The 21,284-nt window shown below is 41.0% G+C and overlaps 1 protein-coding gene across 5 annotated transcripts in view; it reads right to left on the bottom strand.

Moving 5' to 3' along the window:
- The window catches only part of FRMD4B (FERM domain containing 4B), a 307,937-nt gene that overhangs the window by 134,114 nt on the left and 152,539 nt on the right, over window positions 1–21,284 (bottom strand). Inside the window, exon 1 of one of the 5 annotated variants that reach the window (XM_070576834.1) lies at window positions 5,948–6,073. The exons of the other annotated variants lie outside the window; for them this stretch is intronic. Within the exon in view, the coding sequence (XP_070432935.1) occupies window positions 5,948–5,971 (24 nt within the window). The 5' untranslated portion in view covers window positions 5,972–6,073. Of the gene's footprint in view, window positions 1–5,947; window positions 6,074–21,284 lie in introns of those variants that run through there. 5 annotated transcript variants of the gene reach the window in all.

Genomic DNA, 21,284 nt, shown 5'->3' with positions numbered 1-21,284 from the left:
AGGCCTCAGAAAAGGCATAAAACATTTTGGCTTGGGAAAGACATCAATGGGACAGGCTGATGACACAGATAAACGATCCCAAGCACGCTGCTTTCTCTTTAGTACACAATAGTAAATTGATCTGCAAGAGCCCAGCCAGCTCAGGAGAAGTCCCCTCGTGGTTTTCATTTCACGGGCGTGGGAGGCTCCTGAGAGGGTCTTCTAGACTGAGGGGTTTAGCTTCAGAATTGACCTAATTCAATCAGAAAAAAGCTCCCATCTCTTACACAGCCCACCAAGCCCTGCTGGCCTGCTCCACCCCACCTCTCCTCTAGTCCTGTACTCCCTCTGCCTCCCTCTCAGCACTCCAGCCACACTGGTCCTCTCCTACTTCTTCCTCTCTATGATCTCCTTCCCACCTCAAAGCAGGAGGGGATGTGGAAGGTGCCTGGCTAACCTGATTTATCCTTAAAAACATAGATTCCAAGTCATTTTCTCATAGAAGTCATTGTGTAGAGGTTATGAGTGAAGATTCTGGAGTCAGACTGCCCGGGATTCAAATCCCGGCTAAAATATTTTGCTAGCAGCACAACCAGGGGCAAATGACCTCATCTCTTTGTTACTCTGTTTCCTGATCTGCATAATGGAAATAATACTGGGCTTTGCTCTGAGGTTTAGATGAGTTGATGCACACAGGATGTCTGAAATAGCTCTGGGCTCTGTAACTCTTATTATGAGTGTTATTTGTTCTTTTAGCTCTCTATACTTCTCTCTTGCAGCACTTTTCACAATTCTAATTAAATAACGATATCCTTTGTTATATAATATCTGCCTCCAGGGACCTTGTCTGTCTTCTTAACCACTGTATCCCCAGCCTGTAGGATGTACCTTGCAAAAGCAGCTGCTCCATAAGCATTTATTGAATGAAAAAATAGAGTGGCTTATTCATTGTTTGAAATTTGAGAAAGCAACATAGTCTTCTTTTTTCATACAAAATATTTTAAAAAGAAGGCAAAAGGGGTAATGCAAAGCAAGGTTCGCGGCCCATTGGACCTCAGTTCTTGTTCTAATAAAGAGGGGTGCTTGCTCCTGGAGGTGGGTTCTTGAGGACGTGCATGGTTACCACAAACAACCTTCTATTGTTCCAAACCAAATCAAGTGGCTACTGTGAAAGCTCTGCAGATTGTCAGGTAAATCCCCAAAGCCAAGTGACTGTTCTAATGGTGAACAGAGCAATTACTTTCAGGTCCTGCTAGAGTGACCTTCCTCTCAATTCAACACAAGGCCAAGTACCAGGAGGGAACCTGCCTCCTCCATACCCTTGTTGATGCTAAAGGTATGACTCCTGCTCCCAGAGGAGCAGTCCAAGTAGCTGCAGAGCAGGAGCAGCAGGACTTGCTCTCAGATTCTAAACACCTTCTATGGAGCCCATGTCAATTCCGGGACACCCCACTTCTAGAGGGTTAAAATGAGGTTAGGAGCTAAAGAGTTCCAGAAAAACTCACTTCTTGGGCATCACACACAGAGACCAACTAGTTTCTCATCATTTCTCTGAAAGACACACACAGTGCATTCCAGTCCTTCAGCTGGAATACACAGACCTCTCTCCCAGGTCTAGTGAAGAGGTTTGAGGGGTTTGGAACTCCCTCTCCTCTCCAAGTACAGGCAAAATGTGTTGGTAAGAATCTTCCAGGAAGACTTTCTGTAACTTTCATCGGATTTGCACTGGGTCCATGTCCTTAAAATGGTTTAGAACCAGGTGCTTAAAAAGATGAACACTTGACCTCAAGTTCAAGACTGAAGTCTGCAACGGACATCCTGAAATCACTTATTTGTGAACTCGTGCCCAGTGAAATCCAGACAAACATCGGCAGGCTCAAGGGATCTCACGTGTCCAAAATGACAGAAGGCTGATGGATAGCCTGACAATGGCAAGACGTGGAGAGATCCAAAAGTGGTGTAATGAGGAACTGGCTCATATTTATCCTATCGTGACTACGGAGGGCCCTGAAAAAAATTACCCACTCATTACTTTGTACACTCAATCTTTTGGTGGTGTCTACATATCTTCGTGACACCATTGTCTTTATTTGCTGTACTTGAAATAGATGTATAATAATATTATTATTAAATAATATTAGCTGACTTTATCAGGTACGTCTTCAGTGCCAGAGGTTAGTTTAACCTTATAAGGTAATTCTCATTATCCCCATCAGAAGGCCAGAGAGATCACTCAGTTTATTAGTGGCAAAGCAGGATTTACATGAGACATTTACTTGAAACATTGCACTCTTGCATTTTCTCTCTCTCCCTGTTTCAGTGGATAGAGCCTATCAAAACAGAACTTTACCTGTAGCCCCCCAACTGCTTCAGGGTGTCGCTGGTTGTTGTAGTTGACATTGTTCGATATCTACTTAAATACACTCTGTCAGTTTAATCTTTGACTTCAAAATCATATTAATTAAATTCCACTACTCACAGCCCTTTCATGCTAACAGCTTTTACACTCCTCAAGAGTCAGTTGCAAATGAACTAAAAGTCAAGCTTGTAAGAGTTACAGAGTCACTGGAGAGCTCCCACTGGTCGGAGCTTCGTAAATGTAGTGGTTGCATCTCATTCACTTTTGTAGACCCAAGCCCGGTATGTTGCTGGTGCAGTACACACCCAGGAAACACGTGATAACTTTTAAAAAATTTGGAATCCAAGAAGCAGTGTCAAATTTCAATACAAGAGTTGTATCTATTACCCACAGGTTCTGATTTCTTCCTGGATAGCATCCCTGTGTCTGATTCCAGTTAGCGGTTTCAGTAATTTCTCCATTTTCAACTTTGCCTTACTCAGTTTGTTCCTATCCATACACTGCCATTGGCTCTGCAGGCATCTGGGTCATTGTAGTCCATACCCTGAATTCCTTTCTAGGTGAAAAGGAAAATATCAGGGGGAAGGAAAAAAGAGGGAGAAAATGAAGGAAAGAGGAAGGGAAAAGAGGAATGAAAAGAGGGGGGAGACGAAGGTAAGCAGAGAGACAGATAAAGCTGCAATTTATCTAGGTAACAGGGAAGTGACTACAAATAGTGCATTTCAAAGCTGAAAAGGAGCCTCAGCATTAGTCTGACTTCTTCACCCACAAATGTGGATTCGGAGTCCCGGAGAGGAAAACTCAGCTCCTCAAGGCCATAGAGGTTGTCAGCCCTGGAATCCAGTTCTCTCTCTGACTACTATGCTTTTCAGCTATGTTAACACTGCCCTACGTATAAAGATTCTCTCTTATGGATGTTCAGCTTCTGGACTAATCCCATTCCTGATCGGAAAACCTGAATATAAACACATCTAATAGAAAGGGTGCTATAAAGTAAAATCTTGAAAGAACAAGTACAAATCTGCTGACGTGTTCATTCTAACAAGGAGAGAAGAAAAGAAAACCAAAAGAGAAAATACACCAAGAGAACAGACGTGAACGTAACTGCACAGACCCATTTGCAAAGATTTCCTTTAAAAAGAAAGCATCTGAAATAAACAGAAAATGTGCCCAATATCTTCCTTTTCTTAGATTGCTTTTATTGGAATAATGAACTGTTTGCCTTACCTTGCCAGATTATATTAACATATGTTAATGCATATTTTACCAGTACTCAGCTTTACCTTTCCAGTTTAGAAAAAGTCTTTTATTTAAACATTTTGTAGTTCTCTGACATTAAGCAAGAAAAAAGTCTTAACTGGAGCTTCATGGAATCCATCTTAAGAGCAAACAAAAATCTGACACTTGAATTAGGATCTTGAGACAGGCCTCTACTAAGAGTTCACTAATATTTTCAAGTTCCTACAATATTTCCAAAGTAATGGGAAAGTGTTTTAGGACATTTTTACCTGGTACTACAGCTTGTCATGACTAGCGACAAGACTTCTGGTTCTTTACTTTGGGGTCTTTCCTGCAGCCGCCCTCCGGTTTCTGCCAGCAGTTGGAAGCAGTGCACAACAAGAAGCAGAACCTCATTTGGGATGCAGCTTTCACATTTCTATTCCAAGATAGAAATGCATGCATGAGGAGAAACTCAAACTGCATGAAACGCAGAGATGCTGGAAATTAGGCAAAGTAATCAGCTGGTTCTAGAAACAGCATAGTGGTGGACAGAGTACAGAATCAGGACTTAGGAGACATGGACTCCAGGCTGGGCCCTGCCCCGAAGGGGACATGAGATCTTAGGAAAATTCCTTCACTTCTCTGGATTTTAATTTTATCAGTAATAGAATGAGGGGACTGGACAAAGTGACTCACAAGGTTTCTTCCAGCTCAAATGTCCCATGGCATGAATATATTTAATAATTCAAATTAACCAATGGTATCTGTCCGCCGGCCATCTCCCTCCCTTCCAGTAGCTACTAAGTACTCTCTCTATGCAGAGGCGCAGTACCTGTCTGCACAAGCCTCCACTCCAGTAGTCACCACTTCCTGTGTACTCCAGACGGAGGACCAAATAAACGGTGCACTGAACACACAGGATATGCTCTAGAGTGGAATTTGGTATGTCTGGGAATATTTTAGATCCTGTGCTAAGAGATGAGGTTTCTGATTCCTAAAGGGCTGCATTACAGGATGGTCTTATTCTAGGGAGGTTCTCTGGCCCGCGTGTTGAGAATAGGGTCATCTCATGTGAGGCCCTGGGTCACCACAACGCTACTCTGAGAATCCAGGTCAAAGGACTGCATTTTGGACAAGATTATATTCCTTTCCACTCTTTCAGATGATTAGATACCTTGAGACAGGACTGATTTAGAGACGACTGATTTATTTCTAAGGCCACACTATTGTGTTATGTTACGGAAGGGGGTACTATCCCAGTCTCTATTGTGATATATTTATTTCCTTGACGTTTCTCTTCTCTACCCAATCCTACCCACTTCCTCCACAGACTTCCTCATATACCCAAGGGCTTTGCAGTCTCCTGGATGAAACAATTTCCTTTGTTTTCTGAAGCCTCCCAGATTTTCCTCCCCTCCTCCATCTCCATCACCTACCCATTGGGGAAAAAAATGGACACACACAGTTGAACTTGATGAGTTTACCATAACCACATTACAAGGGAGGAAAGAAAAAGAAAACTTCCCTTTAATTAGGATGTAGGACTTCCTCTGACAAATCATAAAAGTTTTATTAACTAATTGATAGCCATCCCCAAAAATGGCATTTCCGAGGTCTTTTACCTTGAGCTGCTGAATTCTGATCACATGGCGTCTTCACCATAAACTAGACTGGGGAACAGAATTCAATTTCTCCATTTCTGTCTCGAGGCAAGACAGGGACATACATTAAAAGGTCCTTTCAGAGAAGCTACTAATGAGTTCTAGGCACCCCCAGGATCTTGCTGTCAAGTGCTCACAAAAACAGAGACGTTTCCAAACACGCTGTGCTGAGATGATTAACAATTGCAAATCTAAAAGCCTTTTCATGCTGCTTACTGACTAAGTGCCTGCCCTTGCGCTGTCTTTTCCACACCCGTAAAGGAGCTAGAGTCTTCAAAATTAAAAAAGAAGAAAGAAAGAAAAGGAAAAGAACGGTAGTGGGGTGGGGGAGGGCAGAGAGCTGGAATTATACACGTCAACAACAACTGCCAAAGTTCCAAAGTAAAAACAAGAAATCAGTCTTTTCGGACCTTTAAGGGAGCAGAGGTAGCATTTAAAACAATGACAGGAAAACCCTCCAAAAGACGGGCATTAAGGACCATTTTCACTTTGGTATCAAACAGGAGCATAGCCAACTCTGTTTTGGAAAAAGTAAATCTTTGACAAGAGCGAAGATAAATATTTCTTGTAGTTTCCTTTTCTGAAAGATGGGTCCTGGAATATTAGTACTTAGATTAGTCCATTCCAGTACAATATTAAAATCTGCCCAGGATTTTGCTAAGAAATGCCAGTAAGAGCACTGTTCCACTATCTGTAGTCAGAAGATTATAAGAGAAATTGTTCTTACCTCCGAACCATGATCTTGGCTCATTTAAGGGACTGGAGAGAACGTGCAGGACAAAGGACACATGTATTAAGCACTTGTGATGTGTGTGTGTTTTCTCCAAATACAAGCTGGTGGAAGTAGGGACCTAAAAACCCCGCCGCCTTCCGCTGCCATATAATCACAAGGAAATGACCTTACCATTTGTTGCTTTGATTAGAAACAAAAGCCTTTCGACATGAGTCAGGAGAGCAATGGGGAAAAAAAAACACAACAACCACCAAAAACTTCTGCTCTTTCTTTTGGCCACCTAAAGTCTCTCTTCAAGACCTGTTTCAAACACATGACGAAATATTTCCTGTTTTGTAAACCTCATTGATAATGCATGATCTAAATTAGATAAGTATTCAGAGACAGGCTTTGCCATCCAAGAATCCCAACTTCAATTTCGCTCTTCAGTCTGTACATATTCTCAGGGAATTTCATGAACACAAATAGAAAAAACACTGAACTCAACTGTGAAGCTCACAGCCATCTCATGTCAACAGATTTTACGCTCAGAAAGAACCTCAGAATTTCATGGGATAAACAGTAATATCAATCAGCATCAGTGTTGCTAGCCACAAACAAAAAACCTTGTCAGGAAGATTGTGGTCTCAAAAAAAGATTTAGTTCATCATTTGCATTTAACAAAATCATTACTATTGAAATTACTCAATGGATAGGGAATAATCAAAACATGTTATACTTCAAGGTGAAGCAGAGAGAAAAATATACAGAATACAGGAAAAATAATAAATCCACTTATTTTTAGAATGCCTAAGAGCTTGTGACATGGCACCGTGCTTCTCCCACTTGAAGAAAAGAACCTTCTGGAATTTTGCGCAAGTATGTGGTATGGCTAAGAACATGAGTTCTAGAGTCAGACAAACCTGGTGTTTTGTAGCTGTATGTCCTTGGTAAAATTACTTGACCTCTCTGAGAATCCATTCCCTCCTTAGTATAATGGTGATAAAAATCCCTATCTCATAAGGAGTATTGGAGGAGCTAAATGAGAGAAGGCATGCAAAGCACAAAGAACTGGCCTGACAGATAGGCATATAGCACATGTATTTAAATAAAGAATGAGGTGCCCTCCTCCACCCCCGCAAAAGTTATCCCTCAGAAATGAGGGAGCAGCTTTATCTTCGAGTCCTTTCAAAGACTCTCAATTACTTTGAACTACAGTGCATTGCCTGGGGAAGACACGATAGCCCGAAACAAGCTCAATCAATGCCAAGTGTGGACGCTTATACAGTTCCTCTGAGGAAATCAGTAGAAAAGGTGGCCAAGAATTGAACATAGATTTGGCAATTGTTGTGGGCATGTGACCTCACAATCGGAGGGGGTGGATGTTAGAAGAAACAAGTTACTTTAAACATCACTTTAAAAGACCATGCAGGAGGTGCTTATGCTGGGAGACCACGTATGTACACCTACAGGATGAATGGAACGAGGGAAAAAAATGTCACGTGGTAATATTCCCAGTCAAGTAGCATCTATGGAGATTCAAAAAGTGCTGTAGCTCAAACAGCTTAGGCAGAAGTGAAGATGCTGTGCTTGGGAGAGCTCCGAGGATGACTCCAAGAGGGACTTTTATTTCAGGTCCAACACACAGATGCATGTCAAGAGGCTGAAAAAACCTACTTCCGAAAGAGGGAGAGCGCAAGACAGCAATCACCCACACTATTAAACTCGAGAACAAATCATCTTAAAACATCAGAAGTAAATATTCCACTATTGCATCTACATTCCTAAATTGGAATGGCCCAAAACATTTGTTTTAAGTCTTCTTGGGAAAATGCACAATTACTTTACATGTGGGAGAACCTTCTATCTGGCTATATATAGCAGTAAAAACTCAATAAATGATGACTTTTCTCACTGGGTTGGACGGTCTACTGAGAGAACTAGCGTGATATTTCCGATTGTATGGTAAAAATTTTTTCACTGTTCAAGGACAATTAGAATTTTGATAGGCAGTTTCAGAATCGAGGCAACAGGATGGGCTTAAACCAGGAAACCAGGCCTCCTGAAGGGCCAGGTGAAGGCTGGCAGACCAAATACAGGAGTGGGGTAAGGTCAGGTTGTGGCTGCGGGAGAACGCAGGAGGATTAAAACTAGGAGACTACCAGAATAAGCGTCTGTTGTTTTTGCCTGTCCAGGGTCTGTTTCACCTTTTTGTAATCACAGACCCCTGCTTTTCTATGAGGGCACCATCCAAATGATTCGGGAGAGTCTGACCTCACGCCCCCATATGATGCGATGAAAGTGTGATTCAGGAATAACCAATAAAAACACTCTCCCCTCCTACTTCCTAGTTATAGGCAAGAAGTGTGGTTGTTTTGATTTGTTCTGGAGTTATAAAGCTGCTGGGAGGAGAGTCTGGGCTACCAGGGTGCCTCATGCCAGACAGAAAGGTTAGAGAGAGATAGTCTCCAATGCCCATCTGAATTTGGATGCTGCTAAACCTGAAGCCATTCCCTGGACTTTTCAGTTATTGAGTCTATTATTTCTGCTTCTGCTTAAGCCAGTTTTAAAGATTTCGATTTTTCCTTTTTCTCCCCAAAGCTCCCCAGTACATAGTTGTCTATATATATATATATATATATATATATTTATATATATTTTTTTTTTTTAGTTGTGGGTCCTTCTAGTTGTGGCATGTGGGACGCTGCCTCAGCATGGCTTGATGAGTGGTGCTGTGTCCATGCCCAGGATCCAAACTGGTGAAACCCTGCACCGCTGAAGCAGAGTGTGCAAACTTAACCACTTGGCCATGGGGCAGGCCCCTAAGCCAGTTTTAATTTTTAAAAAAAGTCATTCGCAAACAAAAAGGTCCTATCTACTATGTCAGTTCACGGGAGAAAGGAGAGCCGGCATCAGATACCCTTCACCAGCTGACCAACACTGTGCACCAACTTGGGTGCTTATCAACACAGAATTGGGGAGCTTGGTGGGCTCCGTGTGAAAAGTCACATGGATGCTAAGTGCCAGAGATTCAGTCTTGGGGAAATAGATAGTTTCTGCAAGTCTAGCATACCAGACAGGAGTTTTGTGGTCAGTGAATCGGTTAGAAAGTGGTCCTAGGTAGGAAGTCGTCCTAGAGAGTTGGCACTCAAAGGCTTGCACAGGAGTAGCAGCAAAGCTCAGTCTACATCCAACCAGAAGCAACTGCTCTGCCAAGTGGCTCCTGCCAGGCAGTCAGAGCCAGGGCAGCATCTAACCCAGGTGATACCAACCCTGATATCAGTTTTCCTCCATTAAACCCAGCATATATGGGGTTAAAACAAAAACACTCATTCCCTGCTTACTCCCTGGCTTCCTGGCTCCAGAATCCACTATCATCCATGGAGACAGACACTGCCAAGGACAAGCACCTGGATTCATTATCTCCTCCCCACCAAGAGATACAGGCTGGTGGGAAAGCTGCTGACCAGCAAGGTCACAGGCTCCCTCCTCTCTGCAAGTGTCTCAAGGCCAAAGACAGGCTGGTGGGAAAGCTCTGACCAGCAAGGCCATATGCACCCCCTCCCCTACCTAAAACCCCAAATAAAAACCCTTCCTTTTAGCTTTTTGAGGAGTTTGGGATTTCAGCATTAGCTGCCCTCTCTCCTTGCTCTGCACTGTGCAATATTAAAATTCCTACTTTCTTCCACTACACCCGGTGTCAGAGATTGGCTTGCTGCGCAATGGGTGAGCGAACTCACTTCAGGTTCGATATCACGGGGTCCAGAAATAAAGACTTAGAGAGCCCAGTTAAGGAGTCCCACTGAAAATGAAACTACAGGCATATCTTGTTTTATTGACCTTCGCTTTATTGTGCTTCACAGATATTGTTTCTTACCAGACCCTCCACCAGCAAAAAGATTATGACTCACTGAAGGCCCAGATGACGCTTACCAACTTTTTGGGCAATAAAGTATTTTTTAATTAAGGTACATACATATTTTTTTAGACATAATGCAGTGTAGTGTATACAGCATAGTGTAAACATAACTTTTATCTGCACTGGGAAACCAAAAAAAAAAAAAATTTGTGTGGCTGGCTTTATTGCGATATTCACTTTATTGCAATGGTCTGGAACCAAACCGGCAATATCTCTGGGGTATGCCTGTATATGCTGGAATGGGTCCCAATGAAATATGAGCATCTGTGAAATTATGCCTATAAAATACAAATTGTGCCACAATTGGCTGATCGCCTAACTGGTGAGCCTGGACAAGTGTATTGGTGTCTCCCCTGGAAGCGAGACAAGGGAACTATGTCCACCAATTTAGGGAAAAATATGTGGAAGTGTAGTCTTGATTTTTAAAGTATCGAGAGTCTCAGGAATCTTTACAAGAAGCTTTGCATTTATCACAAAACTATCACTTTCATCACAGCACACTTCATATACCAAATGAACGCCAGACACATCATAAAATCCCAAGTCAGGCAACGGACTGCAGTTTTCCAAAACTGACGGCTGAGCACAGCTCTGAAGCATTCGTCATAAACTAAGAGGACGAACTTTAAGGCTGGTTCATCTCCTCCTAAATTTAGTGAGGTTTGCACTAAAGAAAGGAATATTTCCTTCACAATTCCTCATCCTTTCTAATTCCACCTGTAGAACCAATTCAGCTAAGTTCAAACATTCATTGAGCATCACATACGAGCAGGGCCCTCCAAGGGAAGTCAAAGATGAAAAGGCTATGTATGGTCCTGACCCTCCAGGATTTACAGCCTAGACTTGCTGTTTCCCAAGGAGAGCAGAGTGATCATCTTAATTTTCCACCTCACAGGCAACCCTGCAGTTGAGGAATTATGCATCCCTTTCACACACATGCATGCTGGTTTCTGTTCTTAATCTTTTATCAGTCCGTATGTCAGAGCTCCTATGGTACCTGACGCTTTTTCTCAGATTTGCATTTATTTCAGTAACTATGTTTTGGGTGTCCAGTAGGTGTGAGGCCTAATAATAATGGGTGTGCGACCTGTGTAGCCAATAGGATCCTTTGCTCAGAAGGGTCCCACACTTGGGTTAATGCTTTACTGTCTTAGAATTCTTTTTTTTTTCTTTTTTTGCTGAGGAAGATTCTCCCTGAGCTAACATCTGTGCCAATCTTCCTCTATTTTGTATGTGGGCTGCCACACAGCCTGGCCATCAACAAACGGTGTAGGTCTGCACCTGGGAACTGAACCCAGGCCACCAAAGTGGAGGATGCTGAACTTAACCACTAGGTCACAGGGCTGGCCTCTTAGAATTCTTAATACTGTTTTTTTTTTTTTTTTTGAGGAAGATTAGCCCTGAGCTAACATCTGTGCCCACCATCCTCTAGTTTATATGTGGGACGCCTGCCACAGCATGGCTTGATGAGCAGTGCATAGGTCCATACCCAGGATCTGAACCGGTGACCTGGGCCGCCAAAGCGGAGCACGCGAACTTAACTGCTGCACCACTAGCCCAGCCCCAGAATTCTTAATACTTTTTACACATAGGGGCCCCAAATTTTCACTTTGCAGTGGGCCCTGCAAATTACGTAGCTGGTTCTGCTGGGTATTGGGATGGGTGGTGGGGACACAGTGAGAAAAAGGAAAGACATCTAGAGGGGGACGAGAAATAAAAATAAATAAATTAATAAGTAAGGTAATTTTAGATAAGGGTAAGACCTATGAAGAAAATAAAGCAGGAGGACGTGATAAAGAGGGATGAAGGGCTCTGGGAGGTGAGAGTGAGCTTCTGGGCTAGGACTGGAGGTCAAGAAGGTGCCAGCCGTGTGATAGCTGGGAGTTGAGTTCAGGACCATTTCTGCCCGGATCAGGGCTATAATATGTGGCACATGGAAATATCTCAGCTAATATTTTGAATGAATAGAACTTCTGTTTCAAAAGGAAGAGCATCAAATACAGAAAACTAATTCATAATTTACTAGACTGGGACGGCCTAGCTGACCGATAAGGAACATTTGACGTTTACTTAAGGTCTCTTTCAGGATCACATGTTTTAGCAGTTAGAAGGCATACACCATGTCCAGAAAAAACAACCCCGATGGAAAAGTCCATTAGTCATGTTCCCCTCCAGGCAGAAAAAGAGGGAAGCTTCTTGCTCTAGACGGATTCTCTCGCTTTCTTAACCAGAAATGGAAAAACAAAGGTGAAAAAGAGTTAGGGCGACAGGCAGGCATGGTGGGGGCTTTCCTTTCCATCTGTTTCACAGGATGAATGTCATGACTTTTGATTTGGTTTTGCCATAAGGCACGTGCGGTTTTTCAGGTAATGGACATAAACTTTGTAAAATCTCATCTCATCTGTGTGTTTGGAAAAATGAACAGAAAAAGGTCCTTTGAGGTTCAGAAGTCATCAAAAATGCTCCAACATTCATTGCAAAGTGCCCATATTCATTTTATTTTCTGATTTTAAATGCCACATGCAATAAAATAATAGTCAAGAACCCACATCTATTGAGTGCTGACTAGTACCAGGTACTATGCCCCACACTTTACACAGATTATCTTCTTTTACCCTGACAACAACCCTATGAAGTGGAACTGGTTCATCTCCATTTTACAAATGAGAAACTGAGGCTCAGAGGATCTGGTAACAGAAGTCCCCCCAGTTGGGGGTAGAAGAACAGGATTTGAACCTGGGGCCCACATTCTTAAACACAGCCTTTCCACTTGGCTGCTGCAGACAATGAGAATGCATCCAGGGGTTAACATTCAGGCATGCTCTTAGATTTCCTTCCTGTATTTCTGCAGAATATGGTTTTTTGTTTTGTTCTGTTTTCCCCTTTCTCTCTCCCTTTGTATTCCTTTAAAAACAAAACAAAACGAATGTTTTTTATGGTGGAAAATTTGAAGCACTCACAAAAAGTGACAGGCTGGTGTAATGAACCCCCAGGTGTCCATCACCCAGATTCAACACTTATCAACACATGGCTAATTTTGTTTCATCAATATTCTCACTCACTTTCTGTCCTTCTGCATGTATTATTTTGAAGCCAATTCAAGACTTCAAATAACTTCATCTGTAAATATTTCAATATAAATGATAAGGACTCTTTTTAAAAACATAACCACAATTACCTAAAAAAAGTAACAATAATTCCTTAATATCATCAGATATCAGTTAGGGTTCAAATTTCCAGTGGTCTTAGTAATGTACTTTTTTTTCAAGTTTGTTTGAATTGAGATCCAATTTTGCAATTTGTCAACATTTCCCTTGGGTCTCTGTTACTCTACAGGCTCCCCTTCCATCCATCTCACTCTCTCTTTTTTGTCTCCTCTCTCTCTCTTACTGCAATTTATTTGTTGAAGAAAATGGGCTGTTTATCCTGTAGATTCTCCTACCATCTGAGCTTTGCTGATTACATCTCTGTGGTGTCATTTACCATATTCCTCTGTCCACTGTAGTTCCCTAGGTTGGTTGAGTCTGAAGCCTTAATCAGATTCTGCTTGGATCCTTTTTGGCAAGACCGTCTCATGGGCCATCAACCTGAATCCCGTCATTAGGAGGGCCATCACTTTTGTGATGTTAGCAGCTGTTGATGCTCAATAGCTAGATCACTCAATTAATTAAGGGTTGCAAGATGATGGCTTTCCAATTCTATCGCCCTTTACTTATTAGCTAGAATATTTCCATAGTGAGAAATTTCCCCTCATTTACTAATGGGTGACCAAGTGATACAATTCATACAGAAAAGACAGAGAGAATGCTTGATTCTTTACATTTACTAGTTCTCAAAATAATGAGTTGGCACTTCCAATGGTGGCCAAAATGTATTTTTAAGTATTTATAAACACATGCATTTAAATATATTATAGTGTTTCAATCCATTAAAGTTATTGTCCTTACTACTGTTCAAATTGTCCTATGTTAGCCAGTGGGAGGTTCTTCAAGTCAGCTTCTGGGTCGTTTTGACACGACCCTAGTAGTCTTTGATATCTTCCTTGCTACCTGGGATGAAAAGATGCTGATCTTATACCTTTACTACCCAAAGCTCTGTGCAAGAGATGGTACTGCTTTTTGTTTCATTTTTAAAAACTGAGTTATGATTTATATGTAGTAAAACATACATATTTTAAGTATTACAATTTGATCAATTTTGACAAATGTATACACCTATGTTATCCACACACCTATTAACATACAGAATATTTCTAGAAAGTTACCTGCGCCAATATTTTCCCATTCCCATAAGCAACTACTGTTCAGATTTCTATTACCATAGATGAGTTTTTCCTATTCTAGAACTTCATATAAATTGAATTATAAGAGTATATATTCTTTTATGTCTGAGTTCTTTCACTGAGCAAAATGTTTCTGAGATTCATTCACGATGTTACATATATTTGCAATTCATTCATTTTTTATAGCTGAGTAGTATTCTATTGCATCATATACTATAGTTTATTTATCTACTTTCTTGTTAATGGAAACCTGGGCTATTTCCATTTTGGGGGTATTATATACAAATATCCTAAGAACATGCTTTTACAAGGTTTGTGTGTGTGTTCACGTGTATGAGTGTGCACATACATTTTCATTTCTCTTGAATAAATATATAAGAGTAGAACTACTACATCATAGGGTGGATGTATGTTTAATTTTTTAAGAAACTGCCAGTTTTCCAAAAGGCTGTACTATTCTACACTCTGACCAATAACATACGAGCGGTCTTTGCCAACACTTTGTATTATAGATCTTCCTAATTTAGCCACTTTAGTGACTGTGTAGTGGTCGAAGCATCTGTGTTTAAGTAACTTTTTTTTTTGCACAAGTATAGGTTTTGATGATAACTGTAAATTAATAATAGCAAACACTTGTATAGTACTTAATATACACCAGACCGTGTTCCCATACTTTACAAGTATATACTCAATAATACCTCTGAAGTAGGGATTATTATTATCTTCACTTTACAGATGAGAAAACTGAAGCACAGAGAGGTTCACTAACTTACATGAAGTCACACAGCTAGGAAATAGCAGATGCAGGATCTGAACCTAGGCAGTTTCGCTCCAGGGTTTAGGCTCCTGACTTGTAGGCTCTTCTGCCTCTTGCAAAGGTTAATTAGAATCTCTTGACTTCTCTAATGTTTTGCTGAGATGCAGGCAAATATCTCCAGTCAAGATTACATCATATTAATCAAAAAATCTTGTACTCAATGTAAAGCACATTTTTTTAGAGTTTCCTTCTATTTCTATGCATCTCACTTAGAACTTAAATATTTTTCCTTATATTAGCAGATCTCCAGTTCATTTTCCATTCTCTCTTCAAAAGTTTCTTATTTTGAGCACTGTTTTTGGTTAGGCAACTTTTCTGTAAGTCCTGATCTTCAAGTCCTAGACAGCTAATATATCAGAATGTTTTTTGCAGCAAGTAACAAACAAACAAAAAGGGAAAATAACTTTAATACTACAGTTCCATTATTTCAGTATCTGAAGATAGGGTAGTTCCAAGGTCCGTGAGGTCTGCAGATCAGCAATGCCATCAGAGTCCCAGTTCCTTCCATTTTTCCACTCTGCATGTTCTCCTCAAGCTGACATCCCCTCACGGTTGCAATAGAGCTGTCACTCTTCCAGGCATCACATCTCTATTCCAAAAGAAGGACCATCTCTTTTTTTCTAGGTCTCTTTTTAAGAGTAAAGAGAGCTTTTTAAGCAATGCATCAGCAAACTGCCACCATTGGCCAGAGCTGGGTTATATGTTTACCATGAACTAATCACTAGCGAGAGGAACAAGGTCATCATGATTAGCTTTGACCATAGCTTCACAACCAACGTGTGGATACAATGGGTAATAGGCATCCTGAGCTAACAGTCCTCTCAGCCCTCAAGGCAGCCTGAGACTCTGCAATGGTCACCTCTAACCCTGAGCAGCCACATAGACATTTACCCTGGGGCCAGACAAACATTATCATTTTGTATGGACTCTGTGACATGAAAAAAAGTTGGGAAGCAATGGCTTAGAGACCAATTAGGATATCCCAAGTCCCGGACGGGGTGATATTCATCTCTGAACCAATGCAGGCCTTTCAGGATGGAAGGAGGAGAATAATGGGTCTTGGAAGCAGGCTCAGCAAATGAACAGGAAACAAGAGAAGTCATGAGGGAGCAAACACGGCCAATATCATGTCATACAACTGTCTCGTCTGTGTCCCACCCCCGCTGCTGCCCCGATGGCTCTGCCTTCCGAGTACTCCCTGCTCTGGCCCAACAGTCAGAGGGCAGGAGCATGCAGGATCCGGCTGGCCAGGTGGAGGCTCTGACCTGCCCCCGAGCCGAACCAGGGGGCAGACAGAAGAAGATCTGGCCCCCTTGGCAGCGATGGTGAGAAGTCTCACTGGGACCTGCCTTTTTGCCATGTGCCTGTTGGGCACCTCCAGAAGGGAGATGGGTGCCAACAGGATGCCCACCGTGAGTGCTGGACAGCTGAAAAATGACAAAAGCTCTCTTCGAGGGGCTTCCTGAAGCACCTCCAACGTACCTCTGAGTTAGGCTGGCCCTGGGGAAAGTCTATACAAAAACGAGTCTGCAGGTCAATCCATCCTCCCCTGCAGGAGGCTATCTCCAGAAAGACCATGACATTAACGGGACTAGCAGGGTCAATTGTGTCCCAAGTAGTAGTTTGGGTGCTTCCCCAAACGAGACAAATGACAGTTTCGTGGTTGCCTGTGGCTATGAAATTTCCTCGAGACAATTCAACTCTGGCTAAATTATATTTAAGTTAATAAAGATGGATTTAGAGGGCCAAAGAAGCTTAAAGGCCTTGGGCATCTAAGATGAAAAAGAGAAAATAAATGGTGCATCTTCTGTTCTCCTGCCCCAAGCTCTATGCCTCGGTTAAATAAAGAAAGAAAGAAATAGCCCCCATCATCCCTCTCCAGCCTTCTAAACGAAGTTTAGAGCATTAATAGAAGAGATAAAACACAATTGCTGAAATCCACTGAATAGTAAATGGGGAAACCATAGTATGAAATCAAACAGTGCAGTGAACGTGAAAAGCAAGAACTGTTCTCAGCTATTTCCAAATCTTAAGATTTTAGCGCATGACAGAGAGGCTACATGAAAAGACTTGGATGCATAATCCTTAGATTTTAACCAGCAATGCTCCACATAAACTTATTTCAACTCTACAATGAAATTCCATATCACTTTGAGATGACAAACATTTTCCAAGAGACTGAAATTTGCTCTCCCCTCTGGCTCTGAAAACATGCAAACCAATTTATACTGAGATAAAATGTGAAATATGCTTCTCCTGATGTGCTCAGGCAAGAGCAGCTCGTGTTGCAAGCATCACGGCCCTTAAGAAAGTTAGGAAAATTGGACAGCTCTACTAACAAATGGGATAAAATGAAAACAGATATAAAATATAAATTTTTGACTAGTAGAATGATGTAAATCAAAGTTGTTGACTAAAGTGTGGAAAAGAAGGATTCTCATTCACTGAGTGGTAGGCTAAATTGGTGCAACCTTTTTGGAAATCTCAATTCCTTCCCAACAGGGTATTTTTCTTACAGAAATTCTCCCACAAATGTCTGACATATAAGGATGTTCATTGTAGCATTGTCTTAGTCAAAATTGGAAACAACCTAAATGTCTGTTAATAAGGGACTGGTGAAATTAATTATGGTACATTCATGCCATTAAATATACAACAGTTATGAAAAATAATGAGATAGATCAGTATCTGTGATATGTTAGTAAGTAAATAAATACATTTCAAAATAAGATGTATAGGATGCTCTCACCTCTGTAAAAATTTATATTAATGTAATATGTATGCTACTACATGTTTAGAAAATATCTGGTGAGGGGCCGGCCCTGTGGTTGAGTGGTTAAGTTTGTGTGCTCTGCTTCAGCAGCCCAGGGTTCGCCAGTTCGGATCCTGGACGTGGACCTACACACTGCTCATCAAGCCATGCTGCGGTGGCATCCCACATAGAAGAACTAGAATGACTTGCAACTAGGATATACAACTATGTACTGGGGCTTTGGGGAGGAAAAAAAGAGGAAGATCGGCAACAGATGTTAGCTCAGAGCCAATCTTCTTCACCAGAAAAACAAAAACAAAAATATCAGTGGTGAATGTATACCACTGATAAAGTACTTTCACTTTTAAGCTATGCATTTTTAGAACAATTAAATTTATGAACTTATGTGATTTTAATGATTAAAAACTCTATGGTTCTCAAATTAGCACAAATACTACTTTTCATTTAATAGTAATCACATCAATAATAATTAATGATCATTATTAAATGGACACACTAGTGAAACACTTGGAGAAGACACCACTACATGCTGGGTGCTGTGACACAAGGTCAGAGTGGACATATCCTGTTCTCCAGAAAAATTCTATACAATAGCCTGAATCAAAGGTTTTAAATAGGAAGTTTTACAAAATTATAAAAATTATAGGTATCCTGGCTATAAACATTTTAAGTTCAGAATTAGGAAAGTAAAACAAGTAGAAACTTACCCCTTCATCCACTTAACATTTTCTGGGGGTAAAAACTATTAATAGTTTGGAGTATATATGTCCAACTCTCTTCTCCCATGTACAGGAACATATACACACATTTCTTGCATATATCTAGATCTATTTCTCTCTCTCTATACACACACATATACACATGTGCATTCTGCATGTTGTTCTGTCCTTTTTGTTTTTACCCAAAAATACATCACTGACAATGTTTGAGGGCTGTGCCATATAGCTCTCCTTCATTCTTCCTGCCAATCTCATACAATTCCACGGTACGGAGGTACCATCACTTAATTAATCGTCCTCCTATTCACGTCTCCACTGGGTTGCTTTGCACATATACCATTCTGTGAGAATGCCCTTCAGAGGATTTCCTAAAACGGAAATGTTTGGTCAAAGAAGGCACATATCCTACATGTTGACTGGCTACAACTAAACCGTCCTACAAAAAGGCTTTAACGATTTACCAGATCAATTATAATTTAATTCTTCTGCTTCAAAATAGCCATCTCCTCTCTGATCCTCATTTTAGGTAACTTCCTCTAGATGAGAGACAAGAGAGCACCCCATTTCTAAGACGCTTTTCCTTTTCTTTTTTGCCTATTTTATAGTCAGGGCCTTTTTCTTAAACTACAGTTTTTTGAGTTCTTGTCATGTCCCAGGCCCCTTATGTCTAAGCAGTCACAGGGCATTCTCCCATTGAAACCTGACCACAGCGCTATGAGCTATCATGTTCCCATTTTATAGATGAGGAAACTGAAGTTCGAAGAGGTTAGGCATCACGCTCGGGGTCCCACAGCCAGTAAGGGATGAGGGATGGGATCAGAACTTACATCCATCCGACTCCAGCATCTTAGCTCCCAAAGGATATGTGCAAATCACCAAAGGAAACAGATGAAGCTGTTCACCCCATTACAGTGTCTATTAAAACAGACCGATGTCATTAAATATCTGTAAATAATGAATGAAGCTGCTTTTGCTCGGGAAGGCACTGTTGTTTCCTAGGTTGCTGCTTCTTTTTCTTCAAGGTCCCTCAAGCCTGTAGCCACCTGCCTCATCCTCCTTCTCGTACAGAGGGCTGCTGGGGAAGGAGAGTGGACAAGGGCCGCATTGTGAGTAACTCACTCTCCTGCTCTCTACTTAATACTCAGTACCCCCAGTGGGGCCGCCCACGGCATTGGCCCCATTTTACAGACGAGTGAGCCGAGCTGAGCCAGGAGGTGACACAGGAGCTTCAGCACATAACCAGTTCTCCGGTTTTCTATTTTCTTCTTTTGAAACCAAGGGAAACAGATGAAGCTGTTCATCAAATTTTCATTTGCTGAACTTCAGCAAAATTAATAGCAACTTCCTAAAGAATACAATCTATTACAGAACCTAACCATATTATTGGCACTGACAACTTGTTTCAGGGTCATAATATAAGTTTAGAAGTGTTGTTGAAGACTGGGGGAAAAAAGCTTTGTTTGGTGAATATGTTGGCTCATGGTTTTATTTTCTGGAAAAACTTCAGATACAATTATATATATATATATATATACACACACACACACACACATATGTACATGTATTTATACATTTTTTGTATATATGTATACACATATATACATATATATAAAATTCATTTATTTATACATTTAAACATGACCTATTTAGCTCAGGGAAAACACACACACAAAAAAAAAACAAGAGAAAAGAGAAAAGAATAGAAAGAACAATTAAATTAATCAAACATAATTAAAAAACAAATAAATTGATTTATTTAGAACACACAATATATAGCATAAAGGTGTGGCAAATTTTTGCTGTATTTGTAAGCTAATGGAGTATATGAGCCTAAAAAAAATTAAACTGATGCAACTTGGTAGTGAATAAAGGGCACTATTCAAACTCTGGCACTAACATCGCAAAAAAAATTTTTTTGAAACTCAGAGTTGGCTTCTCCATAAACTCAGAAGTTTATTAAAGGAAAAATACATTCACTAAAAAAAAAAAATCTCATTTCCAAAAAGAATCTGAGAGCAAAATCTTATGAGCTCGGCTGGAACTCTATCTGGCATCAATACCTAGAAAGATTAATATGTAAAAACCTTAAAGAAGAAAGAACCCCATAAATTTAAATATGAGCTAAGATTCTTTATAGCCTGACCAAATTGTTTCAAGCTTAAACATTAACTGTGTTTAAAAATTGGTATTAGACTAATTATGAAAAGTAAAGGTACTCTCTCTTCAGGAAATATTTGGGAAACACCTAGTATTACTTTTTGTTCTAGAGATTATAATTCTGTCATTATTTGTGGTTGATAATTAAACACAATAACCAGCTCTTGTAACTCAAAGGGTCAAACTCTCTTTATATTGTCCGTGCTTGCAGAATTTTAAAAAGCTTGGATGCAGCCAAAGACTTGGGGAGAGCAAGCTTTTAATTAAACACTAATGAAGACCAGAAAAAATGTTGGGTTTTTTTTTGCTCCCAAGAATCCAAAAAATCCAAAGGATCTTTCCGTCCTTCACTCCAGTGGATGGGAACGACCTGAGACAGGGTCAGGATGATAAGCGACGTCCACAGAATGCCAAAACGAGAAAGTAAAAGGTCTGAAACGCCTGTCAGCATTGGTCAGGCCAAACAGGGCACCTTCCAGAGCCTAACCACAGGGCTGGGCTCAGGAAACAGCCATCACTTGACAGTCGGGGCTGACAAGAACTGCAGAAACTGCCAACTTCCCCACCCAGGCCTGGCCATGGGCGGGTACTTGCAGCTGGCTGTGCACAAAGGCTAGGGTCCTCGGGTGAGCTGCTTTTCACAGGGGCTGGAGGAAATCATCTGCTCTGTTCTCTAAAACGCTGC

Source organism: Equus przewalskii, chromosome 15 (genome assembly GCF_037783145.1).
Source record: "Equus przewalskii isolate Varuska chromosome 15, EquPr2, whole genome shotgun sequence".
Classification (NCBI taxonomy): domain Eukaryota; kingdom Metazoa; phylum Chordata; class Mammalia; order Perissodactyla; family Equidae; genus Equus; species Equus przewalskii.
This window is presented reverse-complemented; position numbering and strand designations above follow the sequence as displayed.